The sequence below is a fragment of the Sphaeramia orbicularis genome, chromosome 16 (genome assembly GCF_902148855.1).
Source record: "Sphaeramia orbicularis chromosome 16, fSphaOr1.1, whole genome shotgun sequence".
Taxonomy (NCBI): domain Eukaryota; kingdom Metazoa; phylum Chordata; class Actinopteri; order Kurtiformes; family Apogonidae; genus Sphaeramia; species Sphaeramia orbicularis.
This window is the reverse complement of record NC_043972.1, coordinates 35,601,487-35,617,545: the sequence shown is the minus strand read 5'-3', so window position 1 is coordinate 35,617,545 and position 16,059 is coordinate 35,601,487. Positions and strand designations below refer to the sequence as shown.

General features: G+C 36.1%; 2 protein-coding genes across 2 annotated transcripts; both read left to right on the top strand.

Annotated features, from left to right (window-relative positions):
• The first annotated feature begins 250 nt into the window (after positions 1-250).
• Positions 251-4,448, top strand: LOC115435319 (cilia- and flagella-associated protein 58). Its single transcript, XM_030157641.1, has 4 exons — positions 251-769; positions 1,053-1,107; positions 2,128-2,245; positions 3,465-4,448. Exons 1-4 carry the CDS (start codon positions 473-475, stop codon positions 3,496-3,498), a joined length of 504 nt encoding a protein of 167 aa, XP_030013501.1. The 5' UTR covers positions 251-472; the 3' UTR covers positions 3,499-4,448.
• Positions 4,449-8,631: 4,183 nt separating this feature from the next.
• them4 (thioesterase superfamily member 4) lies at positions 8,632-14,042 on the top strand. Its single transcript, XM_030157640.1, has 6 exons — positions 8,632-8,938; positions 10,056-10,242; positions 12,061-12,223; positions 12,547-12,657; positions 13,332-13,456; positions 13,554-14,042. Exons 1-6 carry the CDS (start codon positions 8,813-8,815, stop codon positions 13,595-13,597), a joined length of 756 nt encoding a protein of 251 aa, XP_030013500.1. The 5' UTR covers positions 8,632-8,812; the 3' UTR covers positions 13,598-14,042.
• Positions 14,043-16,059: the final 2,017 nt, after the last annotated feature.

Genomic DNA, 16,059 nt, shown 5'->3' with positions numbered 1-16,059 from the left:
GAGGTTTTTGCACAGCCAAAACATGAGAGGATTTGATGAGAAGTAGTATAAATGAATTTTATACTACCTCCCTTCCCTAAAATCATGAATCATAACTAGTATCACTTCTCTGTTTTGTAAAACCAAATAAATTTCACAAAAAAAAAAAAAAAAAAGTGATGATCAAGTGTGGAACAAGTGTCAGCAGAAATCTATAGAATAAGAATAGAAAGTGAATATAAGGGGGGAATGATGTTAATTAAGTAGATGAGCCAGTGTGTGTGTACCAACAAGGAGGAAATAGATGAACAGTGAAGTGGCACGCCCAGCTGGTTGGACAAGTAGGGCAGGTAACAAAACAGGATCTGCAGATGAGAGGGCACGGCACGAGGACAGGTGCGCGACTGACGACACAGAGCAGGGAATGAAGCACAGGAAAAGCTTTTACTAGTCAGGAGCCGTCGACTCAGCCTTGATCTACCTCTGGACCACCATGAAGCTGGCGATTTTCTCCGTCGTCGTGAGCGTGGGTGTAATGGGTGTTCTGGCCTTCCAGGCTTTCCGTCAGGAGTTGTACCTGCACGGGCTGAGGACGCACATGATGGAGACGTCAGTGGAGATCACGAAGAAAGAGCAAGCCATCCTCGAGGTGAAAAGCAAAATTCAGACTGTGAAAAATCAGCTGAATGGCGTGAACAAAAACATAGACGACATGAAGAAGAAGAAGGAAGAGGTTGAAAAAGCGACGCAGGAGTTTGAGGCCAGTCTGCAGACGTGCAACAAGGAAAAGGCAAGAGACGCACGTACACACAGTATTTGTTGCCCTAAAATCCGAACATGAATCACAGCTAGTATCACTTCTCTGTGAGCGTGTATCAGCTCACACACACTGTATGAGCTAAACCTGTCAGTACTCACATATAAGGTGTGTGTATGAAACTGTCCTGTCTGTGCTTTGGTGCACCATCCTGTCTCAGCTCACAGAAGAACATGTGTCTGTCTTTCATTGTTTGTGTTTTGTAACTGAAATCTCCTGTCTTTGTCCTTGTGCATCATCCTGCCTTAATTCACAGGAAGAGGCAGACAAAAAGAAGACAGAAATTACAGAGTCAATCGCCAAATACAAAGGTAAAGGAGGCTTTCATTTACATTTCTCACAGCACAGCAGGAAGTTACCTGCCTACAGTGTTTTAGTCAAATATTCACTCATTTTAATCAGACCTAGACGTGTAAATGAGAGACTACTGTCTAGTCACTTCAGTCAGACTTTGTTTTGATCTGATTGATAAAGTAGGCACATGTTAGTGCAGTGTTTTTCAACCTTGGGGTCGGGACCCCACGTGGGGTCACCTAAAATTCAAATGGGGTCACCTGAAATGTCTAGTAATTGATAAAAATAAAAACTTACAAATAAAAAATATATGGTGAGTTGACAATCACAATCCATAACAGACAAACTGTGAAGCTGAAACTGAAGGACTGTGGTACTGTTTATCTGTCAAATGTTCATTGTGGTCGGTTTCAGATGCTGCAGCTCTTCCATAATTCATAGTTTGAGTTATTGTTTGTTCAGTATTAATCGTCAGCCTTGTAAATCCAAGCTGGACTGACTGTACATATCCTGACCAAGGGAAATAAAATTCACCCTTTGTGCAGTAATCTACACCTGGCTTTACTGCCTGTATCCATAATAATATATATTATATAGACTAAATGTCATCTAAAATTAACGTTTATTTGCAACATAGTATAGCAAACTATTACATGATCAAAAAAAAAATCCTTTTAGCAAAAAAAAATATTTTGAATGTCTGGGGTCACCAGAAATTTATGATGTTAAAATGGGGTCATGAGCTAAAAAAGGTTGTGAACCACTGTGTTAGTGTTTTACAAAGTGTACAGGACTCTCAGGTACCAAAATACCTCCTCCCATAAACCTGCAGTGTCATCACATATCCTTTCAGACAGCCTACTCTTTTGTTACTCTTCATTTAGTTTTGTATGTGTTGAAATCTTGGCTTAAAATTGCAATTAAAGCAGTCATTCATTTTCATCTAAAATCAATCAGCTGTCTTTTAATTTGGAAATTCTCTTCCATACTTTCAGTGTAGTAGTCATATTTTTTTTCCTGTTGCACTCTGTCCTTAGCTGATCATGAAGAGGCTAAAGGGAAGGCCCAGGAGGACATTCAGAATTTGAAAGAACAGATTTTGAATCGTGACAAGGCTATTTGTGCCTTTGCAGATACATCCAACGCAGAGGCACGGTAAGATATCATGTACAGTACACATGGAGTGGAATATCAGTCAAAGCAGTACAAAAAAACAGCTGTTGTTTATTTGCATATCAGACCTTGTTGTATTTTTGGAACTGTTTGAACAAGGAAAAAGGTATTTATTACACTTGCATATTTACACTGTTGCACAGAGTGATGCAAATGCCATGTATTCTGCATGCATCTGCTTCTTCCTCTTCATGTACAGATAAACCCAATGGATGCTTTGATGTGATAAGAAAATTCGACACAAACTGAGAACTGTAGTCCCAAAAATGTATACAATAGCCTATTCAGTGCAGTGATTGCAGTAATTTCCTGTACATTTTTTTTTATAGTTTCTGCTCAACAGAACTCATACAGAGTTCTTGTGGGCTCTTAAAAAGTTTTAAAAGTCTGAATTTGCAAATCTGCATTCAACACTATTTAAAAAGTCTTTAAAGGGTATTAAATTTAATATGGTAGGTCTTAAATTATGTTGCCATCAACTTGTTGGCTGTATTGTGTTTAGATGTGTCTGTTAAATGTGTAAACTGCAAAGAAAGTAACGTTAGTCGACTCAGTTCCACCAGTTCCAACCTGGCAATTTATATTGAAATAAAGAACCAATTATTGCTAACTTTGCAGCCCCCAGTGAGAATTGACTCTGAACAGTGGGAATCAATGCACTGGAGTAAATAAATGCATTTTCCTAAATTTGAGAAGTCGCAAATTTTTGCCTGTATGGCTGTGAAATGGGCATTAAATTCTGTTCTAAGTAGTCTTAAAATGGTCTTAAAAAGTCTTAAATTTAACCTGTAGAAACCTGTAGGAACCCTGTTATACCTGAGTGCATTAAAATGATTGGAAACAGAGAAGTACAGCACATCATTAATGCATGGGTAGCGATTGAATGTACACCCAATGAGGCAGTACAAGATAAACAAAGTGAAAGATAAGTGCTAATGGCATGGCAATAAATGTATACACTTGAAAAAGAAACACTGCATAATGATTTTGTAAAAATGAACATGTAGAAGCACAGGACTGAATATGTGCATTTTTGAAAGAGAACTTATAGTTAAACATGACGTTAAAGGTCAGAAACACACAGTATTTTTGTGTTTTATTGTTTTATGTGGTATTTAGTGTGCTATATTGTATAGTTAAAACACCACCCTCCCACATCTCTGCACAGTTTATTGACATTTATTTGTTTTTAATTTTGTAGGAAGCTGTGTGGAATTCCTGACGCTCAGAAATGAAGTCATCTTGCCTTTCTTCAGCTTCCATCACATGATATTTTTACTTCATGAATACTTTTCCTGATGAACTGGTAAAACTACATTGTGTAAAACCATATCCACTTGCCAGAGGCATATTTTCTCTGCCCTTCCCTTCAGTGAAACCTGTGTGACTACCACATAGTTTCATGTTCTCTTATGTTCGGTGTAATTGTTTACCAATTAAACCTACAGTATATCTGTGGTTTTATTTGGTTATATCACATTTTAATTTGCCAAAGTATTTAACACATTTTTTTCCAGTGGCATCTCAGTTACATGTTATAAAATCTCATCTGACTGGTTCTCTGTATGATCCTAATGGACTCTTTATTCTTCAATGTCTGTCAAATTAAACTGGAAAATATAGTGTTTTATTATGGCACTTTACAGAGAAATAAAAGCCACTGTCTTATGTACAGTTCTGAGGCGTGTTCCTCTACCTCCCCCTAGTGCAGAAACATCAGGTTTCATGCTGACTGATGTCCCACAATTTGCCTACAATATTAAAACAAAATGTGCTCAAAACATGTTTAATATACATGATGTGTGTTCCATTTTCTTTAGTACAATGATTTTGCTGCTTGAATTATCTTTAAAAATATCTCGGGACATTTGGTTACATGTTTATCACTTCCTCTGTTACTTTAAAAATCCCTTTTTTAAATACACAACTTAAGGTTAATTTTATATATGGTGTTTGAGAACATAAATGGTCAAATTATGGCCAGACTTGTGTGCACTTCTCACTAGCAACAAAACAACATGGAGTAATGACACTGGCTACTATTTAGATATTGTTTTTTTAAGGTTATTTTGAAATGAATAATGTAAATGTTGTATCTAGCAGAACTTCAGGCCTGCAGTTGTTTTCAATATGAAATAACACAAGAAACCAACATTAAATGCCAATAAATTGTTAATAAATTGTCTGTTTGCCTCAGTCTTTGTAGATGTAATAGGTTGAACACTAGTAGAGGTATCAGTAAGTAGGCTGTTTGTCATAATTGGAGGATTTTTCCACAACATGGCAACTCAAATTAAGAAATAAGTTAACCCATAAACACCCAAACATACATTGGCGACCAAAAGCATCTACTGATCTAAAATATTAAATACCTGTTGACCAATTAATACTATCAATACATGTAAATAATTGGTGTAAAATGCAATTTGTCATCTTTTCATGGTCATCAGATATGATCCATTTGGACGTTCAGAGGCTCTGTAATGAACATGGAAACACCGTCATCTTCAACATTGATTCACCAGTAAAACCCATGGAGTCTGAGCAATGACAGTAGTTGTAGACACTTGTTTTATGTTCAGTTAATGATATATATTACTAATAAAGTCACTTTTTCTTCATTTTTCTCTGTTTTGGATATAATGACCCTCCACTTTAATCTGAGCTCTTTGGCATATCTATGATCAGTAAATTAAATATAGGAAAGTTGATGGTTTTCACTTAAAAAAGCAAAATACAGAACATAATATTAGAATGAATGGTGATAAATCACTGAAGAAATATTAATAATAGAGATAAAAAAAATAATTTGGGAACTGTCGCAAAAGTCATACTGGGTCTTTATGGGTTAATGATCTTAGAAGTTCATCAGAAGTGACTCATCAGAAGTGGGGCCAAAATCGGGTCACATATCGCAAGTGTAAACACTTCATTAAATCAGAATGTTGACACAACAGGGTTGGCACCTGTCAGTGGCGACATCCACCATTCATTCATTTGTGGCCTGCCCTTAAAACTAGCAGAAGATGTCAACATTTGAAGACTAGCTGAACAAATGTGACCAAGTCATAAAATCACCTTTAATATAGTCATTGTGAAGTTGTTAACCCAGCTAACTGTTACAGAAGAAGGTGAAGTGAAGGTGACAGTGTTAGATATTTAGACTCACACCTTTACGAACAAGTGAATATTTACAAAAACTGAACTCCTAATTGCTTCAGATTTATTCGAAAGTAAATTCAGCACATTCCATGATATTGATATTCTCACATATTGCATTACTGTAAGAACTATAAAACCTGTCAAATCACTATATTGTCAGACAATAAAAAAACACTGCAACTGCATCATTGTCACATCTTGAAAAAACACAGTACACTAATTAGCCTTAACATGAACACTGACAGGAGAAGTTGTAATAATATTGATTGTTTCATTACAATGGAACTTTTCACTGGGCTGGATATATTAGGCAGCAACTGAACATTTAGTCCTCGAAGCTGATTTGTTGGAAACAGCAAAATGGGTAACATAAGGGACTGAGTGACTGACCAGCTCCATACTGTAACGGTGATGACTGGGTCAGAGCATCTCCACAACTGCAGGTCTTGTTGTTTGTTCCTGGTCTGCAGTGGTTAGTATCGACCAAAAATGGACTGACTGAGGAAGGACATCCCGATACCAAGACAACTAATCATCTGTGGGAGGTGTTGGACAAATAAATCTGATCCATGGAGGTCCAGCTCTCTGCTTCCAGGACTTCACTGATCTGCTGCTAACGTCTTGGTCCAGATACCACAGCACAACTTCAGAGGTCTGGTGGTGTCCAGGCCTCGGGTCAGAACTGTTTTTGTGGAAAAATGGGAACCTGCACAATATTAAACAAATGGTAATAATGTTCAAAGTTAATACCACTTTGCTTGTCAGTGGTCATAATGTTATGGCTGATTGTTGAATAGTCCGTTTGGGAACTTTCATTAATATTTTTATATGCCTATGAGGCCATGCTCCTCCTTTACTAAATTAGTTGCTTCACAGCATCAGCAGCTGAACAGAGTCAATACATGGGCCTCAGTAAATGTTAAGTGTTGTGTAACGAGGTGCAGAACCTCATCTGGACAATTAGCCTTCTCTGTTAAAGGAAGCCAAGTGTGGAAATACTCACAAAGATGAAAGCAGTTTTAATATTTTCAATAGACGTTAAACTATGGCTGAAAGAGAAATAGCACTGTTCTCACATGTGATATCTTCCTGACTCTTTAAAATGACCCCTGTAGATAAGCATTTAATATGGTCCTTATACTGCATGCTCCAGTTCCAATGCTACTAATGTCCACGCCAAATAAATACATGCCATCTAATCCAAGGTATGATTTTATGTTGTTTCTTTACAGACAGCTGAAGAAGGCAGCTACCAGTTGAGTGAATGAAGAGCAGCATAGAAATGGCTGATTAAGGGTTAGAGAAGGTTTTGTGATCTCTGTAGAGTTACTAATACACATTTTAATGCCTTTAAAGCAGGGGTGTCCAATTCTTTCTATTTCAGCGGCCATATACAGCCCAGTTTGATCTCAAGGGGCTGGATCTGTATAATAATAGCATGGTAACATATAAATAATAACTCCAAATGTTTGTCTTTGTTTTAGTGCTAAAAAGTAGAAGTGCAATTTGAACAGTATTGTTTGCCGACGCTTCTCATTTCCATACCACAAGAGTGTGAATGTGAGAGCGAATGAATAATAGATCAATGACATAAAGCGCTTTGGGCACCTTGAAAAGTTCTATAGAAATCTAATCCCTAATTATGGCTTTTATTTGTATTATTATTATTATTACATGTGCATTACAACTTACAGATCACAGTGGAACAAAGGCACAAAGCATTTAGTAAAAGGCATAATATTAAAATTCCACAAATTCTTCTTTTAAAAATTCAGGTTGTTCAAAACAGCTTGTTAAAGTAAAAATGTTCATCAATTTTGCTTTTTTCACACCAAAACAAAACAAGAAGTGCCTGACACCAAAAAAGCCCCTCTCCTTGCATGTATTGTAGCTTATTTTGGCATCGATCCAGCTGATGTCATCATGTCTATGTGTGTACTGATGTCAGCATATCAATTGCCTCTATATAAGTACCAAGTATGGAGTAACTTTAAACAAATTTGATGTTTTTATAGACATTTGAAACTTCACCCATTCCAAATAAATGGGAGAAGAAAAAAGATTTTAAAAATGCATAAAAAATTTGAACTTTGACCTACATTTCCAAAATGTAACCACATCTATTCTGGATCATTGGCAATCTATAAACCAAATTTGGTATGAATTCAACCAATAGTTTTGCTGCTACAGACATTTGAAATTTCACCCATTATAAGTAAATGGGGAGAAAAGAAAAAAGATTTTTTAAAAATTCATTAAAAAAAATGGAAACTTTGACCTACTTTTCCCAAAATGTAATGACATCTATTCTGGGTCACTGGCAGTCTATAAACCCAATTTAGTATGAATTCAACCAATAGTTTTGCTGCTACAGTGTTAACAAAGAAAGAAAGAAAGAAATAAACAGACACTTCCCCTCCAGTTTCTGGGTAATAAATTGGATTTGTCATATCATTAACCTCATAGTGTACAGGTGTCAAACATGCTGCCCGGGGGCCAAATCCAGCCCACCAAACGGTCCAATTTGTCCCCTGGGATGAATTTGTGAAATGCAGAAATTACACTAAGATATTAACAATCAAAGATGTTGGAATCATTTTAGGTCAATTCAATCTCAAGTGGGTCAGAGCAGTAAAATATTATCATAATAACCTATAAATAATGAAAACTACTTTTTTTTTTCTCTTTGTTGTAGTGTTTAAAAAAAAGTAAAATTACACAAAAAAGTTTACATTTACAGATTAGCCTTTTGCAAAAAATGTGAATAACCTGACATTTCTTAAGAGAAGTATGTGGAATTTTAACAATATTGCCTCTTGCTAAATGTTTTGTGTATTTGTAGATCCACTGTGATCTGTAAGTTGTGATGCATATGTATAAATGATAAACTAAGGCGTAATATAGTTGAAATTGCACAGATTTTTCTTACAAATTTGACTTTTTTCACTCAAAAACGGAGAAAAAAACTTGGGAGTTGACATTATTTATAAGTTCTTATCCTATTATTTATATTATTTTACTGGTCCGGCCCACTTTATATCATATTAGGCTGTATGTGACCCCTGAACTAAAATGAGTTTGACACCCCTGTCATAGTGTAATTGCCTATTCATAAAGTCAGGATGGTGACATTACAAAACATCACCTGTAGGTGGCAACATTGCAGATGTACGTTGGTCGAAGTCCGATAATAAAACCACCGAAGAAGACATGACTGCTCTGGTGGTATGGTATGTAGCATCATGAGGCTCAACTTTTACCTGGTGTTTATTCTAAGTATAGAGATACGGTAGCGTTACTGTTACAAGTCTTATGTTCGGTAAATGCGATACTTAATGTCAGTCAGCTGAGTTGTCTGTGAGTATTATCCAGAAGGGAAACGCTGAAATGGCGAGGAGCCTCGGTCAAATGTTCAAGGGCTTCCTTAGACTCGGTTCAGGACTTACCACCAGGACTCCATGTCCCCCAGGTCCAGGGTCCACACACAGGGCCAGTCTGCTCTGCACCACGGCGGTAGGTGACCCACGGTGGAAGGATGTCAACACTTAAGAGGAAACAGAGCTGTAAATGAACGGGCTAATGTTTGACCTGGTGCCCTTTGTGCATCATTCCTTCCATATGTCTCTCTGTTGTCATCCTGTGACTGTACTTTTCCATGACAAAACACAACACAGACTGAACTAAAAGTGTAGATTTAGAAACATAGCACACATGGAAGGGATTGCAGATAACCAAATATGAATGATTTACAGAGAATACAGCCAAACAACATACAAGGTGATTAAACACCATAAAAAGTTGAATACAAACCTTTAAAACCTAGAACTATTCATGTGGCAACATCCATGTGTGGTTCTCTCTACAAATAAACTGTTAAGAGATTTGTCACCATGTATTATAATACTACTTCTGTATTTGGTGAAAATCAGGTATTTTTCTATATTAAATTTCTGATTGTGTAGATGTTTATAAAAACTCAGTGTAAATTGGAAGGTTATTACATCAAAACCGAAAACTGAAGAAACGGTGACTTTTTTTTTTTGGCAAAATATATCTTTTTCTGATTAAAAAAAAAATCAAGTTTCTACAGCTCATGTCATTTCATCTATATAAACTTTACTGGTGACTCAGTGTTGCAGAAGATGATGGTGTTTCTACGTTCACTATGGAGCCTCTGGCTGAAGGATGATGAAAAGCTGATAAACTGAATTTGACCTGAGATATCAAAATGTGTTGATAGTTAAAAAAGTTATTAAGCATTTCTGATCAGTAAATGGTCACTGGTGATTATTTAGGTCTTTGAGGGTTAAAATGGAACATTCTTACAGATATTAATGTTGTCCTCATGCTCTGTAAATATTAATGTTCATTATAAGCCAGCAAAGGTAAATAGATCATTAGTTTTGTCTTTTTTTTTGTCCAAGTGCCTTTTAACAGTTGAATGGTTCCATAATAATGTCACTTTAAATGTTCATTTATTAAAAAACCCTTCAAGTAGGCTACCTAACACAACATACATTAACCCAAAGATGATTTTTGTATTTAGCCAGTTCCTTTTGTCGTTAAACACTGCAGCTCAACACTACCCATGGCTAAACTTAACTTTACAGTGCATTTGTTTGTTTGACAGGCACTCCAGAGTTTTTTGTTCCCCAAGCCCCGAGACCTCAGCCTTCCTAACTCCTCATGGGGCCCAGACATGATGCGTCTGTACGAGCACTATAACAGTCTATGTGAGGTGGAGACAGAAGGAGAGAAACAACCTGGGCCTTGGAGGAGACTGCCAAGCTACAACCGCATCCTGAAATATGCTACAGGTACAAGTTCAGTTTCTATTCCAGGTGTTTTTATGACTGAATATGCTTTGGACATGGATTTTCCAACTAAAGACCTATTTAGTCAAAACATCTTTGCATTTGATTTTGGTAGATGTTGTACTGAATTATACACTTCGCAAAACTACATTCATTGTCTGTTTAGTAAAAGAAGAATCTTCAAATACAAAGATGTTTTAACTAGTACTTAGAATTTACTTGAAATTCAATCCAACTCATAATTTGGAAAAGTGGAACATTGTATCTTGTGTATTATATGAAGTTTCATTCACTCATGTCAAACGTTTCTTTTTTTTTCTGCGTTTTTTAATATATGTATAATATGATTTTACCATTCCCATTAAAGTTGTGACTAATATCGTACAATGTCTAAATATTTGCAATACACAGGATGCTTGCACAGGTCTTGAAAGTCTTAAAAAGTATGGAATTTAGAAACGCTGATTACCAGACCTTGAAAAGTCTGGAATTTTGTGTGAAAGTTAGGGCTGCATGATTTTGGCAAAAAATAAAATTCCGATTTTTTCTTCTAAAAACTCAATTTTCGATTTTGATTTTTGGGTAAAACTACAAAAGACAGCAGAAGCCAGCATGTCATTCTTGTGAGCAGCCCACAATGCAAGCCACTGCTCCCTACCTCAAATCTGTGATGGTATCATGTGATGGGCCCACAGAAGTTTTTTTTTTTCTTCATTAAATCTTTATTGAATGAAGTAGAGTATACAAACAATGTATACAACAAGAAAATAACATAACAAGTTTGCCAGGGGGAATACACTACAATACAATGTCCAAATCAGAGCAAATACTGATACCTTTTTGTTTCCAGATTTATCTAACAGCTTTGAATAAAGTTCAACATCTTTCAAAAAATAAATATTTGGTTTTATGTCACAGAACTTACATTTGTGAATGAAAAATTTAGCAAGTAAGAGAACTAAATTAATTATAATTTTTTTTTTTTCCTTTTTGGGGTATCTGGGCCCACAGAAGTGACACCAATATAAGACAGGCATCAGTCATGCGTGTGTGGACCACGTAAGATGAGTGATCCCCATGCAGTTATATTTGAATTGCGGGATCCGCGCGTGAAGCCATGGCTTATATTGGTTTCACTACTGCGGGCTCATGAACAGATTTGAAGTCCGGTCATTACATAGATTTCTGTGAAAGACGGCTGTCACAGATAGGAGGAAGAGCCTACAGTAGCCCGGTGGTGCGTGGCCGGTAGGCACGAGAGAGATGACATCGATTTGATGATTTCCCTTTTTAAAAAATTGTCCTAATTAAAATATCCGATTTCGATTTAAAATCGATTAATTGTGCAGCCCTAGTGAAAGTCTTAATAAACTATGGAAAAAGTTTCTCTCATAGTCAAATTTTAGAGTATGCTCAAAGGCAAATAATCTTGTAAGATAAGAAATAAAGCATATAAAAAAGCTGATATGATTTCACTAGTTGGTCTGTACTGGAGTGATCCTAGTGAAACTTGTGATTTTCATATGTTTAAAAAACGTATTTGTCAGTAAAACATAATTTACTGCAAATTATGCATTCACTCATTCATACATTTATTAAAATGAATTTTTCTACAACACACAACAGGTACAATCTCAACCAAAAAAGTTGGCACACAAGTATAAAAGTAGATAAATTCAAGGTCTTGGGGAAAAAATAGCACTTTAGAAAAAGTCTGGAATTTTTATTTGGATAAAGAGCAAGCGCCCTGACTATAGTTTTTTTCTTTTTTATTGCAACCCTGTTCTCTTAGCTGCTGTGTGTGTGTTTTTTTTTCCTCAGGTGGAGTGTATCTCAGTAAGATCATTCAGTCTAAAGCTCGTCTCTTTACCCGGAACATTAAACAACAAGGAGCAGCTTTTGAGTATGTTGTGTTTGTCAACAAAGAAGAACAGAAGTGTGTGTGTGTTTTCCAAGCTGGTCATCTGCTGGAGGGGCCACCAGGGTAGGATCACTGTTCATGTGTATTATATATCACCTTTATGCTACGGTGCATATCAGAACTAACCCCAGAGTTATTAAATACATTTGTTTGTAAACATATTTGTGAGACCTCCTGATCTTCATCACATTTAGAGCAATCGCCCAGGATGATTTAGGTTGATGGACTGAAAAATGATTAAAAATAATTTCTGAGTTGTAATGTGCTTGGCTGAAATATTTTGATTATATCAACACCTTTTAAAGTCACTAAGGAATCTTCAGATTTGATGTGTGATGACGGGAGTACTGTGTAAACTCTGTGTGTGTACATGTGTTTATTCGTAGCCATGTCCATGGTGGAGCAATAGCCACTATGATCGATTCTGTGGCAGGGACACATGCTACTTATCTCTCTGGGCTGGTTTTGACTGCAAATCTCAACATCAACTACCGCAGGTACCAGAACGATTTGCACACACGACACACATTTATTTGTTTTCTAAAAATAACTTATTTTTCACCATATCTTCCCCAGCAGACTGAATGTTTGTATTGCCGTTATTCAACAATCCATCAACTAATAATTTCCATTATTATGTGAAAAATTAATGTTAGTTTAATTTAAACATTCTGTTTATTTATTAACATACAGTTTTATCAGATAAAGACTATAAATGCCCTCTTGACCTAAAGGGCTGTATGTGGTATTTGGACTTTAATATATTAAGAAATGACTTCAGGTTATCATTACAGTGTTTAGATTAAAGTGCTATGAAGTTATGCCAAAGAAACAGATGTATTGGATTGTAGTGAATGTGAAGGGATACTTTTTACACCAACGGGCCATTGGATTTATTTGACCACTAGAGGGAGCAATAAGTCTCCCTGCCGGTCTCCTATGATGAGGAAAACTACCTCCACGAGGCCTCTGACCAGCATCAGAGAGTAACATGCCTTCCCCTGATGCTGAGAGTTTGGAATATCAATACTATATATTACCACATTAATGCAATAATACTCATTTGAAACCAGGAAGTCGTGGACTTGCACCACATAAAATGTTGACACTGCAGAGATTTTATTATCAGGTTGGTCATTTTTCTATAACACACATTTGTGTTGTTTCCCAGTCCCATCTCATTGGGAAGCACAGTGGTGCTTGAGTCATTCCTGGATAAAAAGGAAGACAGAAAAACATTTATTTCCTGCAAAGTTACCAGTGCTGACGGCTCCAAACTGCATACAGAAGCGACAGGTAACATGCACATCACACACACTGTACACGTATACTCACAGTATGAATAGTTAGTCACAACTCTGCTCTTTGACTTTTTGTATTTCCTTTCTTGCAGCCCTGTTTTTGTCCATCACTGTCAGCAACATAATAGGAATGTGACAGAAACACACCTGACCAAAGAGAATCTGAAGCCGAGGCCATAATGAATGCCTGTGAACGTGTGAGATTATTATCAGTATACAGTATGATGGGTGTGGATACTTTACTGGGTTATTTATGGGTAACTTAATACAAGACTTCTGGCCTTTTTTTTCAAACTCTGATCTCTATAATCTATGTGCCACTGAACTGTTATAGGTCACAGATGTATCTTTTCTTGACTACCTCAGTTTAGTGTCATAAAGACACCATTAGTACATATCCAAGTGTTTGTATTTCAACATTATTTATTAACAGCTATATACTGTAACTTTGCAGTGTTGACAGATTTTTGTAATCGCCTTGGAGAGCGATACTTGAATAACTTTCTCCAATATAACTTAAGGTGTAGGTATTTAATGTTTTTATTAAAGTGGTCTTTGTTGGAGAATGTATTTTTGCAATGTCATTGTGGATTTTGTTCTTGGTTTACAAACTGGACATTATGCTTCTGATGTTTCCCCACAGAATACCAGGCCTTTATTAAGGTGTATCAGTGTACCTACCATCAGGAGAAATTAAAAATTTGTTAAAACATGTTAAAAAAAACAAGCAGCAGTGTGTTTGTATTTCCCGGAGGGGGGGTAGCCACTATAAGTGACAGAGTGATGGGAAGGCTTGAGTTTGCCCTGTGGACCTGTTAGGACTGCCATCAAAACATCAACTACTGTGTGTACAAGAAGAGTATGTTGATATGCATAGAAAACTGGTTTTGAACAATATGTTTTAGTTTTTTCCATTTATTGTTCAGCAGAGTGAATGTCTAACTGAGGGTAATTTACAATGATAATAAGAGATGATTGTCCTTACAAGTGAACATTAAGAAAAAGTAATATTTTGCTTAATTATCATCTCAAAGAATAAACCCTGCTTGTAAAATTCTACATCCTGCTGTTATCATTATTAGCCAGTTTGGCCAGTGAAGTATTAAAAGTGTAAGTTTCTCAGCAAACTTATGATTTGTATAGTGTACAACATGTAATAAAGTCACTTTTAGTTTAATTTTATGCACAAAAGTCACTTAGTGTGTCTCTCAAGCTACATCTATTTTTTATGCATTAGCTAAACATTGAACAGGCAAAACCTGACAAATACTTTCTTTTGTATTAATCATTCCTGCTATGGTTGTTTCATAATTTTACTTCATTTTTCACAGGCATTGCCTTTATTGCATTATTCAAAGATTTTGAAAGGTAAGAAAGAGCCTTAACAAACCTCATTTCATTGCATTTTATGGTATATGTTCCTCAAACGCACATTATAAATTAACTTGAACATACATTTGATGGAGTAACAATGATTTTCTTAAGTACTTCAAGAAGTAGTGGATTGAGTAAAACGTTTTTTATAGTTCTATATTTATCTTCTTGCAGTACTGTATGTCCAAAAAATACTCTTCATAGATGCATCATGTGTACAGTCAAACTAAAATAAAAATGTTAATACTGTGAATAAAAATTGTGCATTTCCACCATTGATGGTATATTTTGGCAGCTTATATGTAACTTACAGTGCAGACACAAAAAGTTAGAATTCTAAATCTTAATGATATTAATGTTCTCTAGTCAGAAATGACTTTTTGAGGCGTGCCACAGTGTGCTATAAAAGCTTAAACTGTCCACATCACATAGATCTGTGCTACTACTACACACCACAGTGTTGACAGTGAACAGCAGGTCCATATATAGAGGACTATTTCAGTTAAAACTACTTACCAAAGGCTGAGGCCACTATGGCATTAACAGGTGCTTTACAGAAGTATAGAAGTAGACATTTTCCTGAGGTGTCCCTGTGTGTCTTAAATTCTCTGTTTAGTTGTCAATATGTAACATATATTTTCCTGCCTGAGCATTTCTAACCTTGTTTAAGTAAAATAATTCCAGCAGCAGCTAATGGGAGTGTTGATAAAATGTCACACCAAGTCTTTCTGCTTGCATTTTCTCTTCTGCTTCCTTCTTTAAACACACAAAAGGCTGATTTCCCATCCAACTGTCACACCTACAGTTTCCATTGAATTTATTTGTGGAATTGAAGCAAAATGTCAAATCAAAAGCAGCTTGAGAATTCACCTTTTAATGTTTCCTGTTGTGTTTAGTCACAGCTTGTTTGTCACAGACACAGTGCAGCCTGATAAAATCCCCTCAAATATCTAATGCTCTTTGGAAACATTCACTTAACAATTAATACTCTTATATGTTTTACTCTTTAAAGATATGATAAGTCCTGGACAAACTCCAATGAAGTGAAAGACATTAAAATTCATCTGAAATACAAAGTGTTGCTGAATGTTTGTTTTGCAATAAATTACTGGTAACTAGAACCCAAACCCTCCACATATAACTGCATTTAAGTTCAGTTCTCACATATTTTGGTCTGATGTGTGGTTTCTGAGTGTATGGGGCTGATCGCAGTTCAGGCCTGGT